Here is a 21,642-nt window from a genome sequence, read left to right as displayed (position 1 = left end):
GGTCCCTGGTGCTGTGAAGGCCCTTCGCCAGAGCAGACAGCAGGCAAGCTCTCTTGATAAATCTCTTTCCTGGGCTACGGCTGTTTGTTTGTATTAAAACAGGAACATGATAACGGAGCTATAAGTAGCTCCGTGCTCAGCTGTGCAAGGTAGGGTGTTACAGCGCTGAGTTCAGCCACTGGAGAAAGAAGTTGAGGTCTCCTGTCACCCCTGGGATGAGGACTGGGCCATCTGCGTAAATGCAAATAGCAGCTGGCTTAGGTCGCTGGTTTGTCCAGCAGCCAGAGGAGCTGCTGGGTCAGGTGAACCTGAGCTCACCATTGATGAGCAGACGTAACCTGGACCACATCCTCCACTGACGCAGGGCCTGATTGCTGGAGGCCTCTGGGGCCGGGGAGCGAAGCCTGGGCAGGGGACGTGGTTCTGAACTGAGCTTGCCAGGCTGGTCCACATAAGCAGCTCCGGAGCAGGTGTAGATAAGGCTGCCTGCAAGAGCCAACAGACTTCTGCGATGGTGGGCAACTCATTTCCACCCTCTTGGCCTCAGCTTCCTTATCTGTAAAAGGAGGTTTTCGAAAAGAAAATCTTCAACTTTCTTCCAGCACTAACAGTCTAAATTATTCTATGCAGGAGACAAATCAGAATGTATTAATCTTGTGAAACAGATGCATTTCCACCACATTCAAAGAAAGTGAATTTTTTCAATAGAGAACAAAAACTCTAACAGAAAACTTGATTAACTAACAGAAAACGTGATTATCTACTATATCAACAAATCCTAATAGGGTGTTCTCACAGAGCACTGTGGGTGAAGACTTCAGGTAAATTGCAAAACCTCTCTGGGGCTCCGTCTTACCATTGATGAAATGAGACCTGCGTGATCCTGACTCTGATTCCCCAGCTCCCTGCACCTCCCCGTTTCACCAAGAGCATGTAAGATGGGGCATCAGCCTGGCCTAGACGTCACAATCTGAGTTCCCAGTGCTATCCTCCGCCCGATCCACCTGCGGGCGGCTTCTGCACAGCCCAGCTGCTGTGTTGGTTCTCAGGTGTCCGTCTCCTCTCTTCTTTCAGTCCTGCCCCCAGGCCCATGTGCCCGGTGATGCTCATGGCTCTTCTCAGCCGTGGTTCTGGCTCCCAGCCCTGCTGGGCTGCCTCAGCCGCAGTGTTTAGTCACCAAGCCCAAACCCAGACCCCTTGGCCCCCTGACCAAGGAGGGGGGATCCCATGAGCTGGGACCTTCCCAGCCAGCTTTGGCAGCCAACAGTTAGAAAACCCATGCACTATTTCAGTAGCAAATGAACAGCAGATAAAGACAGGAGATTATCTTTGAACTTTTTACAACAGTCTTCCCCAGGTGGTAGCATCGCATTGTGCATCGAGTGCAGGGTCTTCGTCCTTCCTCTCTCGGACGCTACTGGACTCTGGCCAGGCCACTTAATGCACACTTATCGGGCTTCGACAGTTCATCTAGCAGAAAAACAAATAACAAACCCTACCCCATAGCTTTTCTGTAAGTATTAAACAGAACATGATCACCTAACAGTGCTTGGCTCATAAAAAGAGCTCAGCATTTGTGGAATACACTACTAATAAGTGAATGAATAAATCAAAAACTGTCCTGACTTATATTCAGGGTCTTCTGTGGCTTTGATGATATGACACCAGTCAGAAAATAATGTTTTCCTCAAGTAACTGTCTTTTCAAACAAGAAATAAATGAATATAATCTTTTAATCTTAAAATTAAGATTCAGGGCCGGGCGCGGTGGCTCACGCCTGTAATCCCAGCTCTTGGGAGGCCGAGGCGGGCGGATTGCTCAAGGTCAGGAGTTCGAAACCAGCCTGAGCAAGAGCAAGACCCCGTCTCTACTATAAATAGAAAGAAATTAATTGGCCAACTGATATATATATAAAATTAGCTGGGCATGGTGGCGCATGCCTGTAGTCCCAGCTACTCGGGAGGCTGAGACAGAAGGATCACTCGAGCCCAGGAGTTTGAGGTTGCTGTGAGCTAGGCTGACGCCACGGCACTCACTCTAGCCTGGACAACAAAGCGAGACTCTGTCTCAAAAAAAAAAAAAAAAAATTAAGATTCAGGTTAATTTAAGATTAAGTTGAGGGAAGTGTTCCATTTTACCTGGCTATTTAGACTCTGTCCATGGGACAAGTGGGTAGAATAAATCTTTGTGGATTCATTCTTATTTGGGGCAAGCCACCTTGAATTAATTAAAAGCCTAAATCATGGATCATTATAAAGAAGCATAGTTTCATTCCCCCAAGGATACAGAGTAACTAAGTTAACATCTGACACTCAGCATTAGCTCCTCAGAGGGACTGGGTTGGAATGAGGTGTCACCGGCCCAGCACATGTTTCAACTTAAATAGGTGGGTCAAAAGTTCTTTTTTGACCATTTATTTTCTTCTCGTGCCTGTGTTATAAATTTTCTTAGTCAAACGTTTGTTTCTGCTAGTGCACAAATCAGTTTGCTGTGCTTTTATTGTCTATGCAATCTATTTCTAATTAGTAGCATCTGACTTCATGATTTTACTGTAGGGATAAAAAGGAAGGCAATATAAGCTTTATTTTACTGAGGCATTTGCCTATTGGAGGCTTTAAAGAGCCCTACACTGCCAATGATAACATGATAGTCAACAGTTTATCTAGTACTTAATCTCTTCCAGGAGCTTTATAGAAATTAAGTCACCCCAGCCGTGTGAAGTAGGCATTACTATGACTCCTGTTTTAGAGATGACAAAACTGAGCACACAGAAGTTAAATAATTTGCCAGAGTTTATACACCAAGCAAGTGATAGAGTTGGCATTTGTGTTGTGGCACTCTGGCCTCGGGTTCTGATTCACAATCACAACCCCATACTGCCTCAAAAGTGAGGCCGTTGTCAGAAATAAACAAGTCAACCCATGTACACACGTGTTTAGCCATCTGTGGGAGGGATGGAAAGCTGACCAGTTGCAAGACATCTGGTTTAGAGGAAGGCAGCTGGTCGGCTTCCTGTTTTCATGTAGTCAGTTACAGAGATTGACGTTGGGGGGTCCTGTCCCAGTACTGCCCAGGGCATGGGGGGCCTGGCTGGGGCATGTGAGCACTCCAGGTTGTCTAGTGCTAGCATCTGGATCCTACCCCTGAGCCTGGTCAGTGCATCATTGCAAGAGACAGAGCCCTAGATCCTGGGATGGAAGCAGAAAAATCTGTGTATTTATTTGCCCTCTTTCTCATTGGCAGTGGCAGCCTCTGGTGCCCAATAGTGGCCAGAACAGTGTTGGTGGGACAGGTGTCAGTGGTGATGCCCAGTGACCAGCAGCCGTGGTTGTGCTAGTACTAGCAGCTGTGCCCAGGCGCCAATGGTGGCAGCAACAGTGATGCCAACAGCACCATTGAGGCAGCGGTGGTGGTCCCCAAGTCAGGCCCATCCTTGGCATGACCTTGGCAGTAGTTCCAGCAGCCTGACCACAATCAGTGTCGGCCTCATCTGGGCCTGGTTCTCTGGGCTTCTGTCAACTATGTGAGCTACCCACTTCCTCCCCCCAGAAATTCCTTTTCTGTTTGAGTTAGCCAGAGTAATTTCAGTTGTTTGCACTCGAGAGACATGACTGGAGTCGCATTCCTGCTGGGATGGTAACTACAGGCGCCTTAGCTGAGAGCCGACTTATACAACCAGCGGACGGCGCATCTCAGATTCTGCACTCGCCAAGCCTCCTCCTGATCCAGCGAGTTGCCATCTACCGTGTCTTGGGGAGAAAATGCAACTCTGGCCACTGGACTGTCTGGGTCTGCTCGACAGCCAGGTTTCTTGTTCCATGCCAACACATTGGCTGCCCTCGTTTTCTGCAAACAGCCTCTTGCGTACAGCCTATGAGTTGGGTTAATGGGAGTCTTTCCCTTACAGACAAATATTCCCTCAACATGTCAATAAATTAGATTTCGAAGGTGGTCAGTCTCTGGATTGAGTTGAATCCATGGAGGAAGATGCCCTGGCAGGGAACTCTTAGTGGAACCGAGGAGATTTTGAAGCCAGCGTGTGGGAGGGAAGACAAGAGGAGGCTGCTTTGCCGCCTTATCTACACAAGTCCTACGTGGAATGGTGGTTCCCACACTGCACACACTAGCAACACCTCCGTGCCACATGAGCAGCACCTTCCGTGTCGAGTGCGGTTATGTGGATGGGCCCCCATCCATACGACTGGTGTCCTCATAAGAAGAGATCGGGACGCAGGTGGGTACAGAGGGGAGACCACGTGGAGGCACAGGGAAAAGACAGCCATCCGCAAGCCAAAGACAGAGGCCTTGGAAGACACCAACTCTGCCTGCACCTTGATCTCGGACTTCAGCCCCCAGAACCGTGGGACCGTAAATGTCTGCTGTTTAGGCGGCCCCGTCTGTTACGGCGACTGAGCCGAGCTGACCGAGGCAGGCTCTGCCTTCCCTGCCCAGAGCTGCCCCTCTCCCTGCGTTCACACCCTCACACGGACCCCACTCACTCGAGGCTTTTGTGTGGGCAACAGAGTTGACGGAGGGGGTGGTCTGTGGAGGGAACACACATCACAGAAACGCACGCAGCTGAAAACGGAATAGCGCCCGCTCCCCCCCCCCAGTCCTCTGTGCCGCTGCCGTTTTGCTGGGTCCTCCTCTCTCCCTCCTCCCCCCATGCTCAAGAGTGAGCCCCCAGTTCTTCCTCTTACCTTCGCCAGGCTTTTCCGTGCTCTGCCCGCCTGTTGGAGACTTGCCCCCCTTCCAAACTGGCCCATGCAAGATATTTTGCTTAATAAGATTACCTTCCCTGCAAGAGTTCCCCTGTGATTTTAGGGGGTTGGGGGAAGGCAAACATTCTTGTTTCTCATCCCTCCAATCTGTACCGAAACCCAGTGTCAATAAATGCAAAAGAAATGGTTTTCAAGCTTCTTTTTCCCCTAGTAGTGGAATTCTTTTTTCAAATTATGTCTTATGCGGAACACCAAGAAGTGAATGAAACAAACACACCTTGAAAAATCAAGGTGAAATTTACATAACATAAAATTAACCATTTTAAAGTGAGCAATTCATTGGCATTATATAGTGCAATGCTCTGAAACCACCATCTCTGTCTAGTTTCCAGATATTCTCATCACCCTAAAATAAAACCCAGTACCCATGAAGCAGTTGCCTTCCCTTCTCCCAGCCCCCGACAACCACCAATCTGCTTTCTGTCTCTATGGACTTGCCTACTTCTGCATACTTCATAGGAATGGGAACAGAATCACGCCTTTTAAATCTGGCTTCCTTCACTGAGCATAAGGCTTTTGGGATTCCTCTGAGTTGTAGCATGTATCAGTACTCCATTCCCTTTTTTTCTTTTTTTTTTTTTAGAGAGATGTAGTCTTGCTGTGTTGTCCAGGCTGGAGAGTGCAGTGGCATAATCGTAGCCCATCGCAGCCTTAGATTCCTGGGCAAGTTATCCTTCTGCCTCAGCTTCCTGGGTAGCTGGGACTACAGGGGCTTGTCAGCACCCCCAGCTAATTTTTAAAAATTGTTTAAAGATGGGATCTTGCTGTGTTGCCCAGGCTGGTCTTGAACTCCTAGCCTTAAGCAATCATCCCACCTCAGCCTCCTGAGTAGCTGGGATTACAGCTACATGCCACCGGGCCCGGTTTCCTTTTTATGTCTGAATAGTATTCCATTGTATGGAGAGGGTGCATTGTGTTTATCTGTTCATCTGTTGAAACATACACACTTCTGCTCTGTTTGAAACAGAGGTAGGTAGGGCACCGGGCTCCCTCTCCTCACCTGGCCTTCTTAAACACCTCCGAGGAGCTCCTAATGTTTCTCTGAGCTGGGCAAGACACCTTGCCACAAGGAAGCCTTCGATGGAATCAATGCTAGTTGGGTGCCCTGGGTGGTGGTACCTCGTGGCAGGGGTAAGGGGAGTCTGTGGAGGCTTTCATGTGAATGGCAGGCTCTGCACCACCAGAAAAAGGAACTGGCTGCATTTGTGCAAAGGATAGCTGACTGGTAATATTAATAATGGGAGGAATTCTGGGGGGTGGGGCTGGGAGGCGCACTGGGCAGGAGGATCTATGGGTGGGAGCTCTTGGTCTCACCCAGGTCCCCAAGGCCTCCTCCTCCCTGCCTGTCCGAGATCTGGGCAGGCCCTGCTGCTTTTTATGACTTCACTTGTCGAAACTCAAGCCACGCCTGGCTAAGTACACTCTGTACACTCCGTAAACAGGTGCCAGATTGCCATGTCATCGTATTTCCACAAGTTTTTGACTTTCCATGTTATTTACGGCGGAATTTCCCCAGGTGCTAACAGGAAGCCCTGTGAGCGTCTGGCTCCTTCCTAGAAAGAAAGGTTTGTCCCCGGCCCTAATGCGTAAAGGGTGCCGGCGGTTCCTGGCAAGGGCTCCTTGTGCAGGACAGGCCTGCGCTGTTACGCCCGGCCGGTCCCATCGCAGGGCCCGTTTTAGTTGGGTTAAGCCTCTTCTGAAAGGAGCCCTGCCGATGAACTGGCAGGGAAAATCCCTGTGTGAAAGGCCCTGGAAGTGATGGGCTGGGAACTGCTGATTCCCCGTGGGCAGGGACGCTTGTCTAATCGCCGTGGCCCTGCATGTCCCTGCACGGCCACTCCCCAGGTATGCAGCGCAGCCGGTTTGCAGGGCGGGAGGGTGGAGACAGCTGTTTGCCCTACTGGCTGAGGTGGCTCAGGGCGTCTGCTTAGACCTTACCCAATTCTGAATGGAGGAGAAAGTCCAATCGCTGAAAAGCAGACTTTCCGTGGGCCGCGGCCTCCGAGTCCAGACATCTCTGCACGTAAGTAGAAGGCACAGTTGTGCCTTCTGGCCTTGGGGACGCACGCGAGAGGGTGGTAGGGACAGAGTTCCTCAGGAGAAGATTCCAGACGCAGCCAGGCCTTCCCTTGGGGGATTTAAAATTTACACTTCTCCAGGAGTTTTGCCATTCTCTCCTATTTGTCTGTTTAAAAAGCTAATTCAGATGCCCTGGTTTTTAATACAATTATTGAATTTAATATGGTGAATGAGTGTCACAAATTAATATTACATGATTAAACCATACGAAATTCCAGTGTCATATGGTTCCATCTGGAAGATACAAGGAATTTAATAATTCATAAGGGCATAATGATTCTAACTTTCAACATTATTTTCTAATGAGGAATCGTCTTCCAAAGGAACATAAAAATAAACTGAAGTGATCAATTTTAAATGCATGAAGATGTTTATATTCTGTGAGTGAGCATGTGCTTGTGTGTGTGTGTGTGTGGATTAAGGAATCATACGTATCCTTTTGATTAAAGAGTTAATAGTGGGCCGGGCGCGGTGGCTCACGCCTGTAATCCTAGCACTCTGGGAGGCCGAGGCGGGCGGATTGCTCGAGGTCGGGAGTTCGAAACCAGCCTGAACGAGACCCCGTCTCTACTAAAAATAGAAAGAAATTAATTGACCAACTAAAAGTATATATACAAAAAATTAGCCGGGCATGTTGGTGCATGCCTGTAGTCCCAGCTACTCGGGAGGCTGAGGCAGGAGGATCGCTTGAGCCCAGGAGTTTGAGGTTGCTGTGAGCTAGGCTGACGCCACGGCACTCACTCTAGCCTGGGCAACAAAAGTGACTCTGTCTCAAAAAAATAAAATAAAATAAAAAAAGAGTTAATAGTGAAAGAATTGAGTGTTGGTGGGACGTCACTCCCAATTTTCTCAGTTTGGAGACATTTTAATTGGGCCTGTTCAAAATACTTACATTTTATTTTCCAGTGATTGTTCAGTGCACATAGCACATGGTGGCTACTCAGTCAATGCTGGTTGAATGAGTAAGCAAATCAATGGGTGAATTTTAGGTTTTCTGAGAAAATAAAATAATGAAAACTGTATATTTCCATAGAAGAAATCTTGAATTAGAAGGCAGGAGGCTGAGGTATATTTCCAACTTTCGACCTCCCCAGACTGGGTCTTTGGCAAGCTCCTTTCCTTCTCAAGCCTCAGTTTACCCCCTGGATTAGACCGATAATCTCTACGGCTCCAGCTCTGAAAGTCTATGATTTTAAAAGTTTTCTGTACCTTAGTTTCTCCATACAGAAAAAGTGAAGGTAATCCCTCTAGCCCCGCATGTGCCATAGGACCTCACGGAGCTCAGTAGGATCTGTGCCGGGCTTCTCCACGAACTGTGTGGGAAGCACCCTAATTAAGGTGATCACTAATAAACGATGTCACTAAGTCAGCAGCCCCAGGAAGTGATTCCAGTCGACTCAGCCACATGCTGCCGTACAGGGTTTATGCCTCCCCTGGGCCCAGCCACCCATTTTCCTCGGTAAGGAGACCATCCTGCCTTCATGGAAGTATGTGCAGAAGTGAAACTGATTTGATGGAACAAGTGTGTAGAGCAAAAAATATGAAAACCATATGTTGTTGAAGAGCGGTGGATTTCACGCCTCCCCATGTGTGACACCGAGCTCCGCTGTCACCAACAGCGGGAAACCAACCACACTCTTGCATTTCCAAACTGAACGCAATTAGAAACAGAAAACGCTCCAACAAGCGGCGTTCCCCAGGCTCCTTGGCAGAGGGGCCCCTTTTGCGGCTCCCTGCGCGCGTCCCCACGTCTCTGTGTGTGCTGGCACGCGCTCCGAGGCTCCGAGGCTCCGCAACAAACCCGTTTTGTCAGGAATGTCTGCCAGCCCTGGGGTGGGGAATGCAAACACCAGCCCACATTGAGAAAGAAGTCTGGGTGGCATAGCGCAAAAGAAAACCCTTCGAAAGTAATTTTCCATGATGCGACTGCAGAGATAAACATTTCCCACATCATCTGGCTTTTGAGTGCGGGGAGATGAGCAGACAGACAGAGAGCCTCGGCCCTTCCATTTTACAGATGTCTGTATCCTTTCGTTCCTTCCAGTCACCCCTGGTGCCACTCTGAGGGACGCTGGGCACTGAGCCGCCATGGGCAACGAGAACAGCACCTCGGACAACCAGGTGGGTGTCAGGCCAGGTGAGGGCTTCTCCCTCAGGTGCCCTGGCTCTCTCGGCTGACTCTGACTAGACTTTTTCTTTTTCACCCAGCAAAGGGGCAAGCTAAGACGCAGCTTCTGCGTAGACGCCTGCGGGCACAGGCGGGCCGTCCTGAAAGTAGCCAGCCGTGGACCCGCTCTCGTTAGATTAGCAGAGGCTGGGTACTTTCCGGACAGCCCGCGGATGTCTGCCTATGCAGGCATTTTTCACTTCCGCAGAATTCTCTTATAATTAAGGCTAGCCCCAGTTTTCTAAGCCACCCATACTTGTGTTGCTTTTTATTCTGTGCTCGTAAAAGTGACACAATGAGCGTTGAGCACGTTTTTCCTAGATTGTGTCGACTCACATGGATTCAGCAGAGGTTAAAAAAATATATATTTTTTTTCCACACTCCTCCTCCTCCAAGTAAAGTTATGGCCATTAAAAACAATGATTTTAAAATCTGTCGGTATTGAGCAGATTAAATATGACCTGTCATTCTCATGTTAGGCAAGGTTTTTACAATTGAGGGGTGGATTTTGCTTCATTGTGCATGAGGCTGGGAAATTAAAATATATTGAAATGTTGTCACTATTTTAAATGTGAAAGTTTTTTTTTTTTTTTTTTTTTTGAGACAGAGTCTCACTTTTGTTGCCCAGGCTAGAGTGAGTGCCGTGGCGTCAGCCTAGCTCACAGCAACCTCAAACTCCTGGGCTCAAGCGATCCTCCTGCCTCAGCCTCCCGAGTAGCTGGGACTACAGGCATGTGCCACCATGCCCGGCTAGTTTTTTGTATATATATTTTTAGTTGGTCAATTAATTTCTTTCTATTTTTAGTAGAGACGGGGTCTCGCTCAGGATGGTTTCGAACTCCCAACCTCGAGCAATCCGCCCGCCTCAGCCTCCCAGAGTGCTAGGATTACAGGCGTGAGCCACCTCGCCCGGCCTAAAATGTGAAAGTTTTAACTTAATGCCTTGGTGAGCAAAATGAGGGAGGCACTTTCCCATTTATCTCACACAAAATGGAAATTTTGGATTAATGGTATTGAGTTCTTTGAATGAGAACATTGGATCTTAAAAGGCAGTGTACCGTGATTCATTTTCCCTCTGCCTTTTTCTTCCCTATGACTTTCTCAAGCAGGTAAACAGGAATTGTCCAAAGAAAAGGTGGCAAATGCCAGGGCTTTTGGGGGCATGCCAGAAACAATCATTGTGTTTTACATTTTGAATTTGATTCTATAATCCAGGTTGAGTTAATTTTTGTAGAAGATGCATGCTTTAGGTTGAAGTTCATGCCTTTTTCTTTCAAAACTTCTTTTGTTAAGACTAAAAAAGTCTTTGAAGACTTTAGTTTTAGGTTCATAGCAAAATTGAGAGGTAGGTGCAGGGATATCTCATATACTCCCTGTCCCTACACATGGATGGCTTCCCTATTATCAACATGCCCCACCAGAGTAGTATGTTTGTTATGATTGATGAACATGTATTGAAACATCATAATTACCCAAAGTCCATACTTTGCTTGAAGGTTCACCCCTGATGGTACACATTTGGACAAATGACATGTCTCCACTATTATTGTGTCATGAGAGCATAATACAAAAACAGGGTAGCTTCACTGCCCTAAAAGCCCTGTGTGCTCTACCTATTCATCCCTCCCTCACTCCCCAATCCCTGGCAACCACTAGTCATTGTATTGTCTCCCTGGCCTTGCTTTTCTCAGAATGTCATATTGTTGGAATCATATAGTATGCAGCCTTTTCATATTGGCTTCTTTCACTCAATAATATGCATTTAATGCTCCTCCATGTCCTTTCATGGCTTGATAGATCATTTCTTTTTAGCACTGAATAACATTCCATTGTCTGAATGTACTGCAGTTTATTGATCTACTGAAGAACATCTTGGTTGCTTCCAAGTTTTGGCAATGATAAATAAAACTGCTATAAACATCTGTGTGCAGGTTTTTGTATAAACATGTTTTCAACTGCTTTGGGTGGATACCAAGGAGTGTGATTGCTGGATCATATGATAAGAGTATGTTTAGTTTTATTAGAAATTGCCACACTAGAGCTGGGAGCTTTGGCTCATGCCTGTAATCCCAGCACTCTTGGGAGGCCAAGGCGGGAGGATTGCTTTAGGTCAGGAATTTGAGACCAGCCTGAGCAACATAGTAAGACCCTGTCTCTACAAAAAACAGAAAAATTAGCCAGACTGGGCAACAGAGTGATACCCTGTCTCCCTCTCCCTGCAAAAAACGAAAGAAACCTTCAAAGTGGCTGTACCATTTTGCATTCCTATCAGTAATGAATGAAACTTCCTGTTGCTCCACATCCTTGTCAGCAATTAATATTGTCAGTATTCTAGATTTTGGCCATTCTGATAGGTACACAGTGGTATTTAATTGTTGTTTTAATTTGCATCCTCTGTTGATATATGATGTGGAACATCCTTTCCTTTTTTCATTTCCTTACTTGCCATCTGCGTAACTCCTTTGGTAAGGTGTCTGTTAAGGTCTTTGACCCATTTTTTAATTAGTTTGGTTGTTTTCTTATTGTTGAGTTTTAAGAGATTTTTGTATGTTTTGGACAACAGTCCTTTATTAGATGCGTCTTTTGCAAATATTTTCTCCCAGTCTGTGGCTTGTCTTCTCATTCTCTTGAGGGTGTGATTCACTTTTTGCATTTTTGTTGTTGTTTTTAGCCTGTGAATGTCCATCTCTCCAGCCACATTTGTTGAAAAGACTGTTCTTCCCCTGTGGAACTGCTTCCTCACCTTCATCAAAAATATTGGTGTGGGTCTGTTCTGGGTTTGCCATTCTTTTCCAATGGTTGGCTTGATTCCTGTAGCTATATAATAAGTCTTGAAATCAGAGAGAGTGAATCTCTTCCCACTTTATTCTTTTTTGAAACTGTTTTTGATATTCTTGGACTGTGGCTTCCCATATGAATGTTAGAATAAATCTGTCTATGTCTGCAAAAAACCTTGCTGGGATTTTTGGTAGGCATTGCATACAAATAACAGATTAACTTGAGGAGAATTTACTTCATAACCATGCTGAGTCTTCCCCTCCGTAAACACATGGTATGACCTGCCATTTATTTAGGTCATCTTTATTTTTTTCATTATCATTTTGTAATCTTCAACATACAGATCCTGCATATATGTGAAATGTATACCTAGGTATTACAGTTTCTTTGGAGTAACTGTAAACGGTATCATGTTTTTAATTTTGGTGCTCACACGTTCATTATTAATGTATTGATTTTTTTCATGCCAGTCTTGTATCCTGTGACCTTGCTGAACTCTCATTAATCCCAAGAGGTTTTTCTGTAGATTTCTTGGGATTTTCTATGTAGATAATCATGTTATGTGCAAATAGGGACAGTTTTATGTCTTCTTTTCCGTCCTATATGCCTTTTCTTTCTTTTCTTTTCTCTTTCTTTCTTTCTTTCTTTCTTTCTTTCTTTCTTTCTTTCTTTCTTTCTTTCTTTCTTTCTTTCTTTCTTTTCTTTCTTTCTTTCTTTTTTCTTTCCTTTTAAAAATATTACCTGGCTGGGACATTCAGTGCTATGTTAACTAAGAGCAGTGAGAGAGGACATCTTTCCCTTGCTCCTGATCTTAAGGGGAAAACATTCAGTCTTTCACTGTTAAGTGAGATATTAGCTGTAGGGTTTTTTAAAAAATTAACTCTTAATCAAATTGAGGAAGTTCTTCTCTATTCCTTGTTTGCTGTGAGTTTTTATCATAAATGGGTGTTGGATTTTGTCAAATGCTTTCTCTGCATCACATAATGTCATCATATGATCTTTCTGGTTTGGTTTGTTTGATATGTTGTCTTACACTGATTATCAAGTGTTAAATTGGCCTTGCATACCTGAGATAAATCCCATTTGGTCATGCTGTAAATTATTTTTACATACTGGTAGATTCAACTTGCTGATATTTTGTTGGAGATTTTTCTGTCTAAACTCATAAGAAATAGTGCTCTGTAATTTTCTTTTTCAATCTGGTTTTGGTATCAGATACTAGCCTCACAAAATGAGTTGGGAAGTGATTACCCCTGTTCCACTTTCTAGAAAAATTGTGTAAGAAATCTTACATTTAAAAAAAATGTTGGTAACTAATTTCAGTTATTTTAAACACTCTATGGGCCAAACAAATGTGCCTGCCGGCTGGGGTTGGCTCAGGCCATGCCTCTCTACAATCTCCACTTAAAGGAATGTTCCATCTTGTCTTTCAGAGTGGAGAAGGGCACAATTTTGTCCTCCAGGGTACATTTGGCACTGTCTGGTGGCATTTTTGGTTGTCACAACTTAGAGGTAGGATACTACTGGCATCTAGTAGGTAGAGATCAGTGTGACTACAATATATCCTGCAATGCACAGAACAGTCTTTCACAACAAAGAATTATCCAGCACAAAAACACCAAGGGTGAGAAATCCTAGAATAGAGGGATTTTTGTCTTAACTGCTTTAACAGGACTCCTAGGGGAGGTGGGTAAACTCCTCTCATTTGAGATGAATTTCTACCTGAATATAGGCATAGTTTAAAATTTTCTTCCCATTACCTTTATTAAATCATATTGTCCAGAATTGAGTGCTTATTGTTCACTTAGGATACACTCACAGAAATGCAATTGCTGCATCAAACAAAGGGTGTGATACTTTCTGAAGGCTCTCACTATGTGCATATATTGCCAAAATGCTCTTCAGAAAGGTGGGGCCAGTTTATACCTCTCTCATCAGGGTGTGAGAGTCTGTCTTACTGCATGGACATTTTAATGCTTCAGATATTTGCTGATTAGAAAGGTAAAAATGCTCTGGGTTGAAATACCCTCATCCCTCTCTACCTGTCCCTTCATCTCTCACCTCCTACCAGCTCCCAACCCCTCCTCCCTGGATGCAAGCAGATGTTTTCCTGGCTCTGCAAGTTTTCACATCCCCACACTCAGCCAGACGTGATTCAGTGGGGCTTTATGGCATTGCTTTTAGGATTCCAGGACCAGCACATGGTTTGCCTTTTGTAAAGAAACAAGTGTGAATGAAGTATAGGTATGTTTGGCTGTAGAACTCAAGGTCCCAGCTGTCTCCTGGGTATCTCTACCCAGATGGCCCATAGCCAGCCCGAGTTCCTCTCACCTGTACTCGGCCTCCCTCTCCCAACATGCTCCTCCTCCTGGGTACCATGGTCTACCTGGCCATCCAAGTCAGAAATCTGGGAGTCATCCCTAACTCTGCCCATTCCCACCTCCACATCTAATAAATCACCCTGATTAATTAATTAATTAATTGATGATTGTCTGGCAGTTTAGCCTTCCAGATTTTTATTTAATTAGGATTTTTTTGGGTTGCAAGAAACACAAGCCCATCTCCAATGATCATATGCAGAGAAGGGGATTGCTGGTTTATACAGTAGAATTGAGAAGCCCACAGAGAGGGTCTAGGTACAATGGTGGCTGAGTCCAGAGGTTCAAAAGGTGACACTGGAGATCTACTGGATCTTGCTCTCTTTAATTGCTTAGTGTTCAGGAACATACGCTCAGCCTGGTAAAGTGCAGCGGCTCATGCCTGTAATCCCAGCACTTTGGGAAGCCAAGGTGGGAGGATCATTTGAGGCCAGGAGTTCAAGTCCAGTCTGAACAACATAGTGAGACCTCATTTCTACAAACAATTAAAAAAATTAGCAGGGCATGGTAGCACGTGCCTATAGTCCCAGCTACTCGGGAGGCTGAGGTAAGAGGATCACTTGAGCCCAGGAGTTGAGGTTGCAGTGATCACCATACTCTAGCCCAGGTGAGACCCTTTCTCTTTAAAAGAAACAAAAAAGAAAAAAATAACCAAGTCCCCAGCAGCTCCAGACTTCCCTGCTTCTTCCAGCCAATGGTCCAGCCTCTTGATTACCCCCTCTAATGACTCTGACTGGCCCTGATTATGTCACACGCCCCCTCTGGGGTCAATCACTGTGCCCAAAACATGGGATGCTTTGATAGCCAGCCTGAGTCATGCACCTGCCCCCCAAAGGTGGGCCCATCACTATGACGGCCCCATCAATATTGCTTGGAGTAGTTTCTCAAAGGAAAAAAAGTAGCACATATCCATTACATTGTCTTTCTAACAGCTTTTCTCCTCTCCATCGCCACCATGACAACCCTACCATCTCACAGCTGGATCACTGGGAACACCTCCACACTGGTGTCTCTGCCGAGCCAGCACGCTCCCCCACCCCACCCAGGCCCCCAGTCCTCTAGGGAGGCTCTCTAGCTGTGAGGTGCACTTGGCGGTCCCTGCATCTGCTTTCAGGTGAAGGCTTGGAAGGAAGTCTGAAGCAACATTCTGTTCACAGATTAAAGACCAGGCATTGAGGAGCTGCCACGTCACCAGGGCAAGGACAAGGGACAGGCCTGTCCAGTCCTGGCTGTTGTCTTCTTTGTATACCTTCAGGCTCTGGGCTCCTCTCTCTCTGTTGTCTCATTGCACCTGAGTATCGTGGGCAGGGTGGGAGCACACCACATAGGTTTGACCTGGGGGTAGAAACCAGCAAAGACTGTCCCTCTGGTCCTGTGGGGAATCCTGTCCCCTTCAGCCCATCCTAACAACAGGAACCCTTTGCTTTCAGCAGGAGGACTCCAGTTTGCATAACGTCATCCTGTGGCCTCCAAACCCTGAAACCCTACAGGTACTGGGGGTGTGATGTTCTGCACGGCTTGCCTCGGCCCCCTGCTAACCTCTGCTTGGTTGCAGACATTTGGTGTGGCACGTGCATTTGAATATTTAGGTTTTCTCCTCCTCCCTCTCCCATTGTCTCCTCCCTTCCACCCCAAATAAATTGGGAGACAGTAGAAATTGGCAATACGTGTCTACATTTTTTTAAAATAGCATTTTGTTGTGCCTGTCCGAGAACTGGCGCGGTTGATATGCTGTGCAGTGCTGAGTCAGGCTTATGTTGTCAGCAGAACGGAGCACGGATGCTGGGAGCCAATACTAACCTTCCAAAGGCTTCTGCTTGGATTTCCTTTGTCTGTGAGTGATGCTGGGAATGGCGCGGTGGCCCCACCTTCGCCGCCATTGGGCAAAACTGGTTTGTCATAAGAAAAGATTAAATTCTGAATCAGCTGTCAGTGCCATCATGCAAGAATGCAGCCAGCCGAGTTCCATGGTCTCAGCTCTGCCCGAAGTGTTTGCCATCCACTGGGGAAGGGGCAAGTAAGGCGCTTGCAGCCATGCCACAGTGGCTTTTCCTGAAGAGGACACTGAGGTTAGCCTGTGCCTGTGGGCGTGGTCAGGGCGGGGCGATACAGCATGCTGAAATCCTCTCCCCACTGGGCCAGGGGCCTCCGTCAACCAGGTGATGTGTTGTTCTTTGCCTTAACAAAAGAGCCACTCTCCCATGGAAGCTGGCTGCCAGGTGTAGGTGGGCTTGATGTATTTATCTCTCTGCGTATCCCAGCAAGGAGTGATGTCTGCGGTTGTGAAAAAACAGTTTGCATAGAGCACGGTGAAGCCTTTGCACACATGTGATTTCATCTGGTCCTCACAATCCCATGAGGTGGGCACACGCAGGCCGATGACTCGGGAGGTTAATCACCCAGGTCACTTGGTGAGTGGAGGGATGAGAAGTCGCGCCCTGGCCTCCGTAGGGTCACACAGAATGGCTGGGCTGGTCGTTTTCAAACTGGGCTCAGGAGAGTCCTGGGGCCAACAGCGAGGATTCAGGGACTGGCCCAGGGTCAAGGGGGCCTGGAGAGGGAGAGTCCAGATCACCTCTCCGCCCATCTTCCTCCAGCCCAGTTTCCTTACATGGCCTTACATCGCAAGGTGGCTTTGGGAAGGAAATGTTTTGGAATCAGAGTTGGAAATAGACACCGATGTGGTCCGTCTCCGTTGTCTCTCAGTTTCGTGCGAGGTGGATCAGAAGGTCAAGGCACTCGCCGCTGCCATAAATCAGCGGCAGGTTCAAGGTGAGAGGCCCTCGTGGGGGTTCCTCATCTAGGGCTCCTCCGCGTGTCCCCGCCTGGGGAGGAGCGCTTTGCCAGGCTCGGGACTTGCCACAGCTCTTTGCAGCGCTCCAGAGCTCAGTCGCGAGTGCCCAGGTTGTGACTCGGCGAGGTGGAGCCCCTCCCTGCTGGGCGGTCGGTCCGCTGCAGGTGCTGTGGGCCCACAGAGCAGCCACACAAACCGTGTCCCGGCCTCGGGATCTCACGTCCAGTGGCGGGGGCGGGGCGGGGGGCAGTCAGACAAGTAAGTGAATAAACAGACAAACCAACAAGTAAATACAATGGATTTGTCTGAGCCTTTATAGAGTGCCTCTTGTTGACCAGGCATAATTCTAGCCCTTGAGACCCAGCAGCAAACGATTCAGCCATAATCTGCTCTAATGCAGCTTCCCCTCCATGGGGAAAACAGACAATGAGCTAGCAGGCAAGTAAACACATCGTAAAACTCCCAACTAGCCGGGACCAGGGGCTGTTTCTTGGTTTTATTATTGTGGTAAAGTATATGTGGCATAAACTGTATCCTGTTAACCAATTTTAGGTGTTCAGTTCAGCGGCATTAAGTGCATTCACATCGCTGTGCAACTGTCACCACCGCCCATCTCCAGAACTCTTTCATCTTCCCAAAGTGAAACTCTACAGCTTTTAAACACTAACTCCCCGTTATTTCTCTCCCCAGCCCCTGGAAACCATCCTTATACTTTCTGTCTCTGTGAAACTGTCTACTGTAGGTTGCCTGTGAGTGCAGTCATACCACACTCGTGACTACTGTTTCACTTTTGTGACTTATTTCATAATAAGTGAAATAAGCGTGGCTTATTTCATTAAGCGTAAAGTCTTTGAGGTCGGTCCACGTTGTGGCATGTGTCAGAATTTCCTTCCTCTACCAGGCTGGATAATATTCCTCGTGTATAGACCACATTTTGCATATCCATTCATCTCGATGGACACTCGCGTTGCTTCTGTCCTTTGGCTGTTGTGACTAATGCTGCAATGAACATGGGGCACAAGTCTCTGCTTGAGTCCCTGCTTGCAGCCCCGTGGAGCACATACCTAGATGTGGAATTGCTAGATCATATGTCTAAGCTTTTGAGGAGCCACTCAACTTTTCCACAGCAGCTTCACTGTTTATATTCCCACCAGCAATGCAACAGCGTTCCAATTCCTCCATGTCCTCACCAATACTTGTTACTTTCTGGTTTGGGTTTTTTTTTTTTTAAATCATAATCATGCTAGTTGGTGTGAAATAGTGTCTCCGTGTGGTTAGGGGCAGTCAGGGAAGAACTCCCTGCAGAGATTTGACGTACTGAGGAGGAGGCAGCAGCCATGCAAGGTTCTGGAGAAGGAGCATTCCAGAATAGGGAATAGCAAGTGAGACAAGTCTGGGAAAAACAAGCTTGCTGTACTTTAAGATAAGCAAAGAAGACCCGTGTGGCTGGAGAGAATCAGACAAGGTAAATTATGGTGAGAGGTGCAGCCAGGGAGGTGGGCGGGGTGTGGGCTGAGTTTCATAGGTGCTTACCTGCCTTGGCGAGGAGTCGCGCTTCATTCCGCCTGTGATGTGATGTAGAGCCATGGGTGACACGGGAGTGTTTCACTGGGGTTTGGACACATATGCTCGATCAGGCCCTGGAGGTGAGACCGCAGCCGCCAGGGCCCCCTGAGAAGGAGGCAGGGAACTGGCGGTGACCTGTGTACCAGCTCTGTCTGGCTTACAGGCGTGGGGCTCAGGCAGCAGCTGGGCCCAGCTCCTCCAGAACCCGCCATTTCGAAACTGACAAGCCAAGGACTTGCTACAACCAACGTAGGGAACTCTGTGTCTTTGGCCTTGACAAGTCCCACCATGGCGGTGGCGGTGTGTTCAGGGAGGTGGTCCCTGAGTCCTCACAGGGGCTGTGGTTCCTCATGTGTACCCGGTCCCCGGTGTGTACCCATCTATGCCAGTAAAGGCCCACTGTGCCATGCTCATTGTCCGGGTCGTTTATGGCTCAGCACTCACCAGGCCTCTGTCCTTGTTTCTCTTCTGTGTACTGGGTCAAGGAGCCGAGCCCCCACATTGGGTTTGGCTTGTTATTCTAGATGATGCTGAGGTCCTCGGATAACAGCAAGAAGCCGAGAGGCCAGAGGCTTCCAGGTGAGGCTTTCTGTAGGTGTGACCCTGGTGACAAGGAATGGGCTTAGCAGCATCATAGCATTAAAGAGACACCGGGCTTTGTGGGGGGGAAGAAGCGAAACGGCTTAGAAATAACACTGGGGAGCAACAAGGTTTCTGACTCAGTTTGCAAGCCATGATGTTCTGGGCGTGTGGAAGAAAAGTCAGCCCCCACCCCACCCTGAGAAGGCTGCAATCTGGTGGGCTCTCGGAGGTCAGCTGGGCTTGGGGTAAGGTGGGAAGGCCCAGAGTCTGTTCTGTGAAGATCATGGGATGTGGGGGTCCAGGCTGCAGAGGAGGTGTGTGTGCCGGGGTGGAGATGAGGTCCTATGGCGGGGTGCATGGAGCAGCACAGGATTTGGGGTGGGGGACCAGTGCTGGGGACCGGACCTTCACGCAGGGAGGCGAGTGCTGCAGGACCTCCCCTCAGAGCTGCCTGGCCAGGGGCTGGCAAATTACGTTTAACAATTTTTGCTTTTAAAGTTTTTTGGCAACAACTCATTTGTTGAATCAATTACGGACCGATTTATCTTACTCAAGAAGTCAAGTTTAATAACATCACAATAGTCCTACTTTGGGATCCTGCTCATGAGCCACAGTCCTTTCTTGTTTCATCAGCACAAATGCTATTTAAACTCTGAAGTGAGTCGTGTGGCCTTGGGTTTGTGCTGCGTTCCCAGGGGAGGAGAAACCACAGACAGAGGACAGTTCCCACACCCAGACTGAAACCCGCTCTGTTTGCTGAGGGTCCTCTTACTGAGCTGAGGCTTTGGGGTCTTAGCCCGGACCCCCTCGTGGGTGCCTTTTGCTGAACGCTAAGTCCTGGCTGTCACTCCCGGTCACTTTGGGCTCCTGGCAGGCTGTTCTCGGGGAGTGCTGGGCAGCCCGGGTTACTGACGTTCACAGCTGTGACTCACGCCCAGGCCCCAGGCCCTTCCTGCCCAGGGACCCTTCTTCCTGCACATTTATTGGTTGGGAACAAAGAGAAAGCCACACATACAACCAAGGCTCTGGGGGTGACTTGTCTGGGGTTGGGAGGGCACAGACCAGTGGGAAGTCAGCAGAATGTCTAATACCGAGTCAGGGTGAGCCTCAGCTGTCCCCAGGAGTGTCAGGGTCCTGGTTTATGTGAGTCCCTCTCTGGGACAGAGGCGGTGGTGGCACTGTGACAAGAGCAGCCTCCACCCAACAGCCTTTCCTGAGGTTTCAGTGCACCATGACTTGCACGGAAGGATCTGTGGGGAAACAATGGCTATGCCAGCTATATTGTGGAGTGGACGTAATAATCATTCCTTCAAGGGAGGCCTAAAGAGGTCACCTGAGCTCCGAGCATGTAAATTCCAGAGAAGGCCAGCCCCTACACCAGCCTGGTGTTACCACCTTCTGGGCTTCCCCCTGGCCATGGGGCTGTCATGGTCCCCATTTAAGGTTCTGACTGTGTCGGGCAGGGGAAATAGACATTCAATCTTACTATTATGATGGCCTGACTTAAAACTATGTGGTCATTAAATAACTCCTTTCAAACAATCCCATTGTCTGGGTGTTTCTATAGCTAGAGTCTCAGAGAACACGATTTTCAACCATAGAAACTACGATCAATGCTATGAAGCAGGAAGACCAGTGCACGGACCCCTGAGCTGGCCCCGGTGTCGGGGAAGGCTCCCCTGGGGAGCTGATGTTCGAGCTCAGAGCCGAAGATGAGCAGGAAATGGGCCACCTCAGAAGGACCTAGGACACTTTCGGTGTGCACGCCCCTTCCAGCCCAGCCCTGCCCTGGGCAGTCTCCCTGGGGCCCTGCTCTATGTACAGATGCAGGCTGGGCTGAGGTTTGGTCCTGAAGGACACGCCACAGCACTGTGGGCTCAGGTGTGAATCTGCCGACATCCATGGGACAGAGGACCAGGAGGACAGGAGTATCTGTGCCACACCAACTATCCCTGGGCCTGCTCACCAAGAAAGGTGATGCGGTACGTTCTGCAGGCTGAGGTCAGCTGTTGCTCCCATGCTATGCCGTCATTATTTTGCTTGATAGAGAAAAGGCTCCTAAGTATAATATGTGTATGAGTTGTTTAGAGCTATGCTTGGCACTCTAAGCTTAACTTGAAGGGACCTTGTTTTGTTCCTGAGAAACTCAACATCATGACAGCATTAGGCTAGCACTGGAATAAGCAACATTTTCTAATATTCCGCCAGCTGTAAGTGGGCATCTGGGATGATTTAACTGTGTTTAACGGGAAAGAAATTGAGCAAAGGCACAATGAGACAGCATGAATTCGATGTCACAACAGTGGAGAGCTGCTTTACCGTGACCTGTCAGCTCCCACGGCCTCTACCGTAGGGGTCGCCCAGCCGGGAAGACGTGATGAGTCCCACTGGCACCATTACTCAAGCGTGGGAACAGCCTCCGCCCCAGGTTTTGGCCAGATGCATCTTCGGAAGGATGTGATGAACTACTTTTGTCCTAAGCAGAGTGATGCGGTTTGGATGCTGGGCCCCTCCAAA

General features: G+C 48.0%; 1 protein-coding gene across 10 annotated transcripts in view; it reads left to right on the top strand.

Annotated features, from left to right (window-relative positions):
* TACC2 (transforming acidic coiled-coil containing protein 2) overlaps positions 1–21,642 on the top strand; it is a 201,989-nt gene that overhangs the window by 13,333 nt on the left and 167,014 nt on the right. For 7 of the 10 annotated variants that reach the window (XM_076009735.1, XM_076009732.1, XM_012781272.3 and 4 more), the window contains exons 2-3: positions 8,905–8,981; positions 15,614–15,673. In XM_076009735.1, the coding sequence (XP_075865850.1) occupies positions 8,949–8,981; positions 15,614–15,673 (93 nt within the window). In that variant the 5' untranslated portion in view covers positions 8,905–8,948. Of the gene's footprint in view, positions 1–6,115; positions 6,805–8,904; positions 8,982–15,613; positions 15,674–21,642 lie in introns of those variants that run through there. The other 3 variants (XM_076009730.1, XM_076009731.1, XM_076009733.1) reach the window with 3 other exon arrangements.

Source organism: Microcebus murinus, chromosome 14 (genome assembly GCF_040939455.1).
Source record: "Microcebus murinus isolate Inina chromosome 14, M.murinus_Inina_mat1.0, whole genome shotgun sequence".
NCBI lineage: Eukaryota > Metazoa > Chordata > Mammalia > Primates > Cheirogaleidae > Microcebus > Microcebus murinus.
This window is presented reverse-complemented; position numbering and strand designations above follow the sequence as displayed.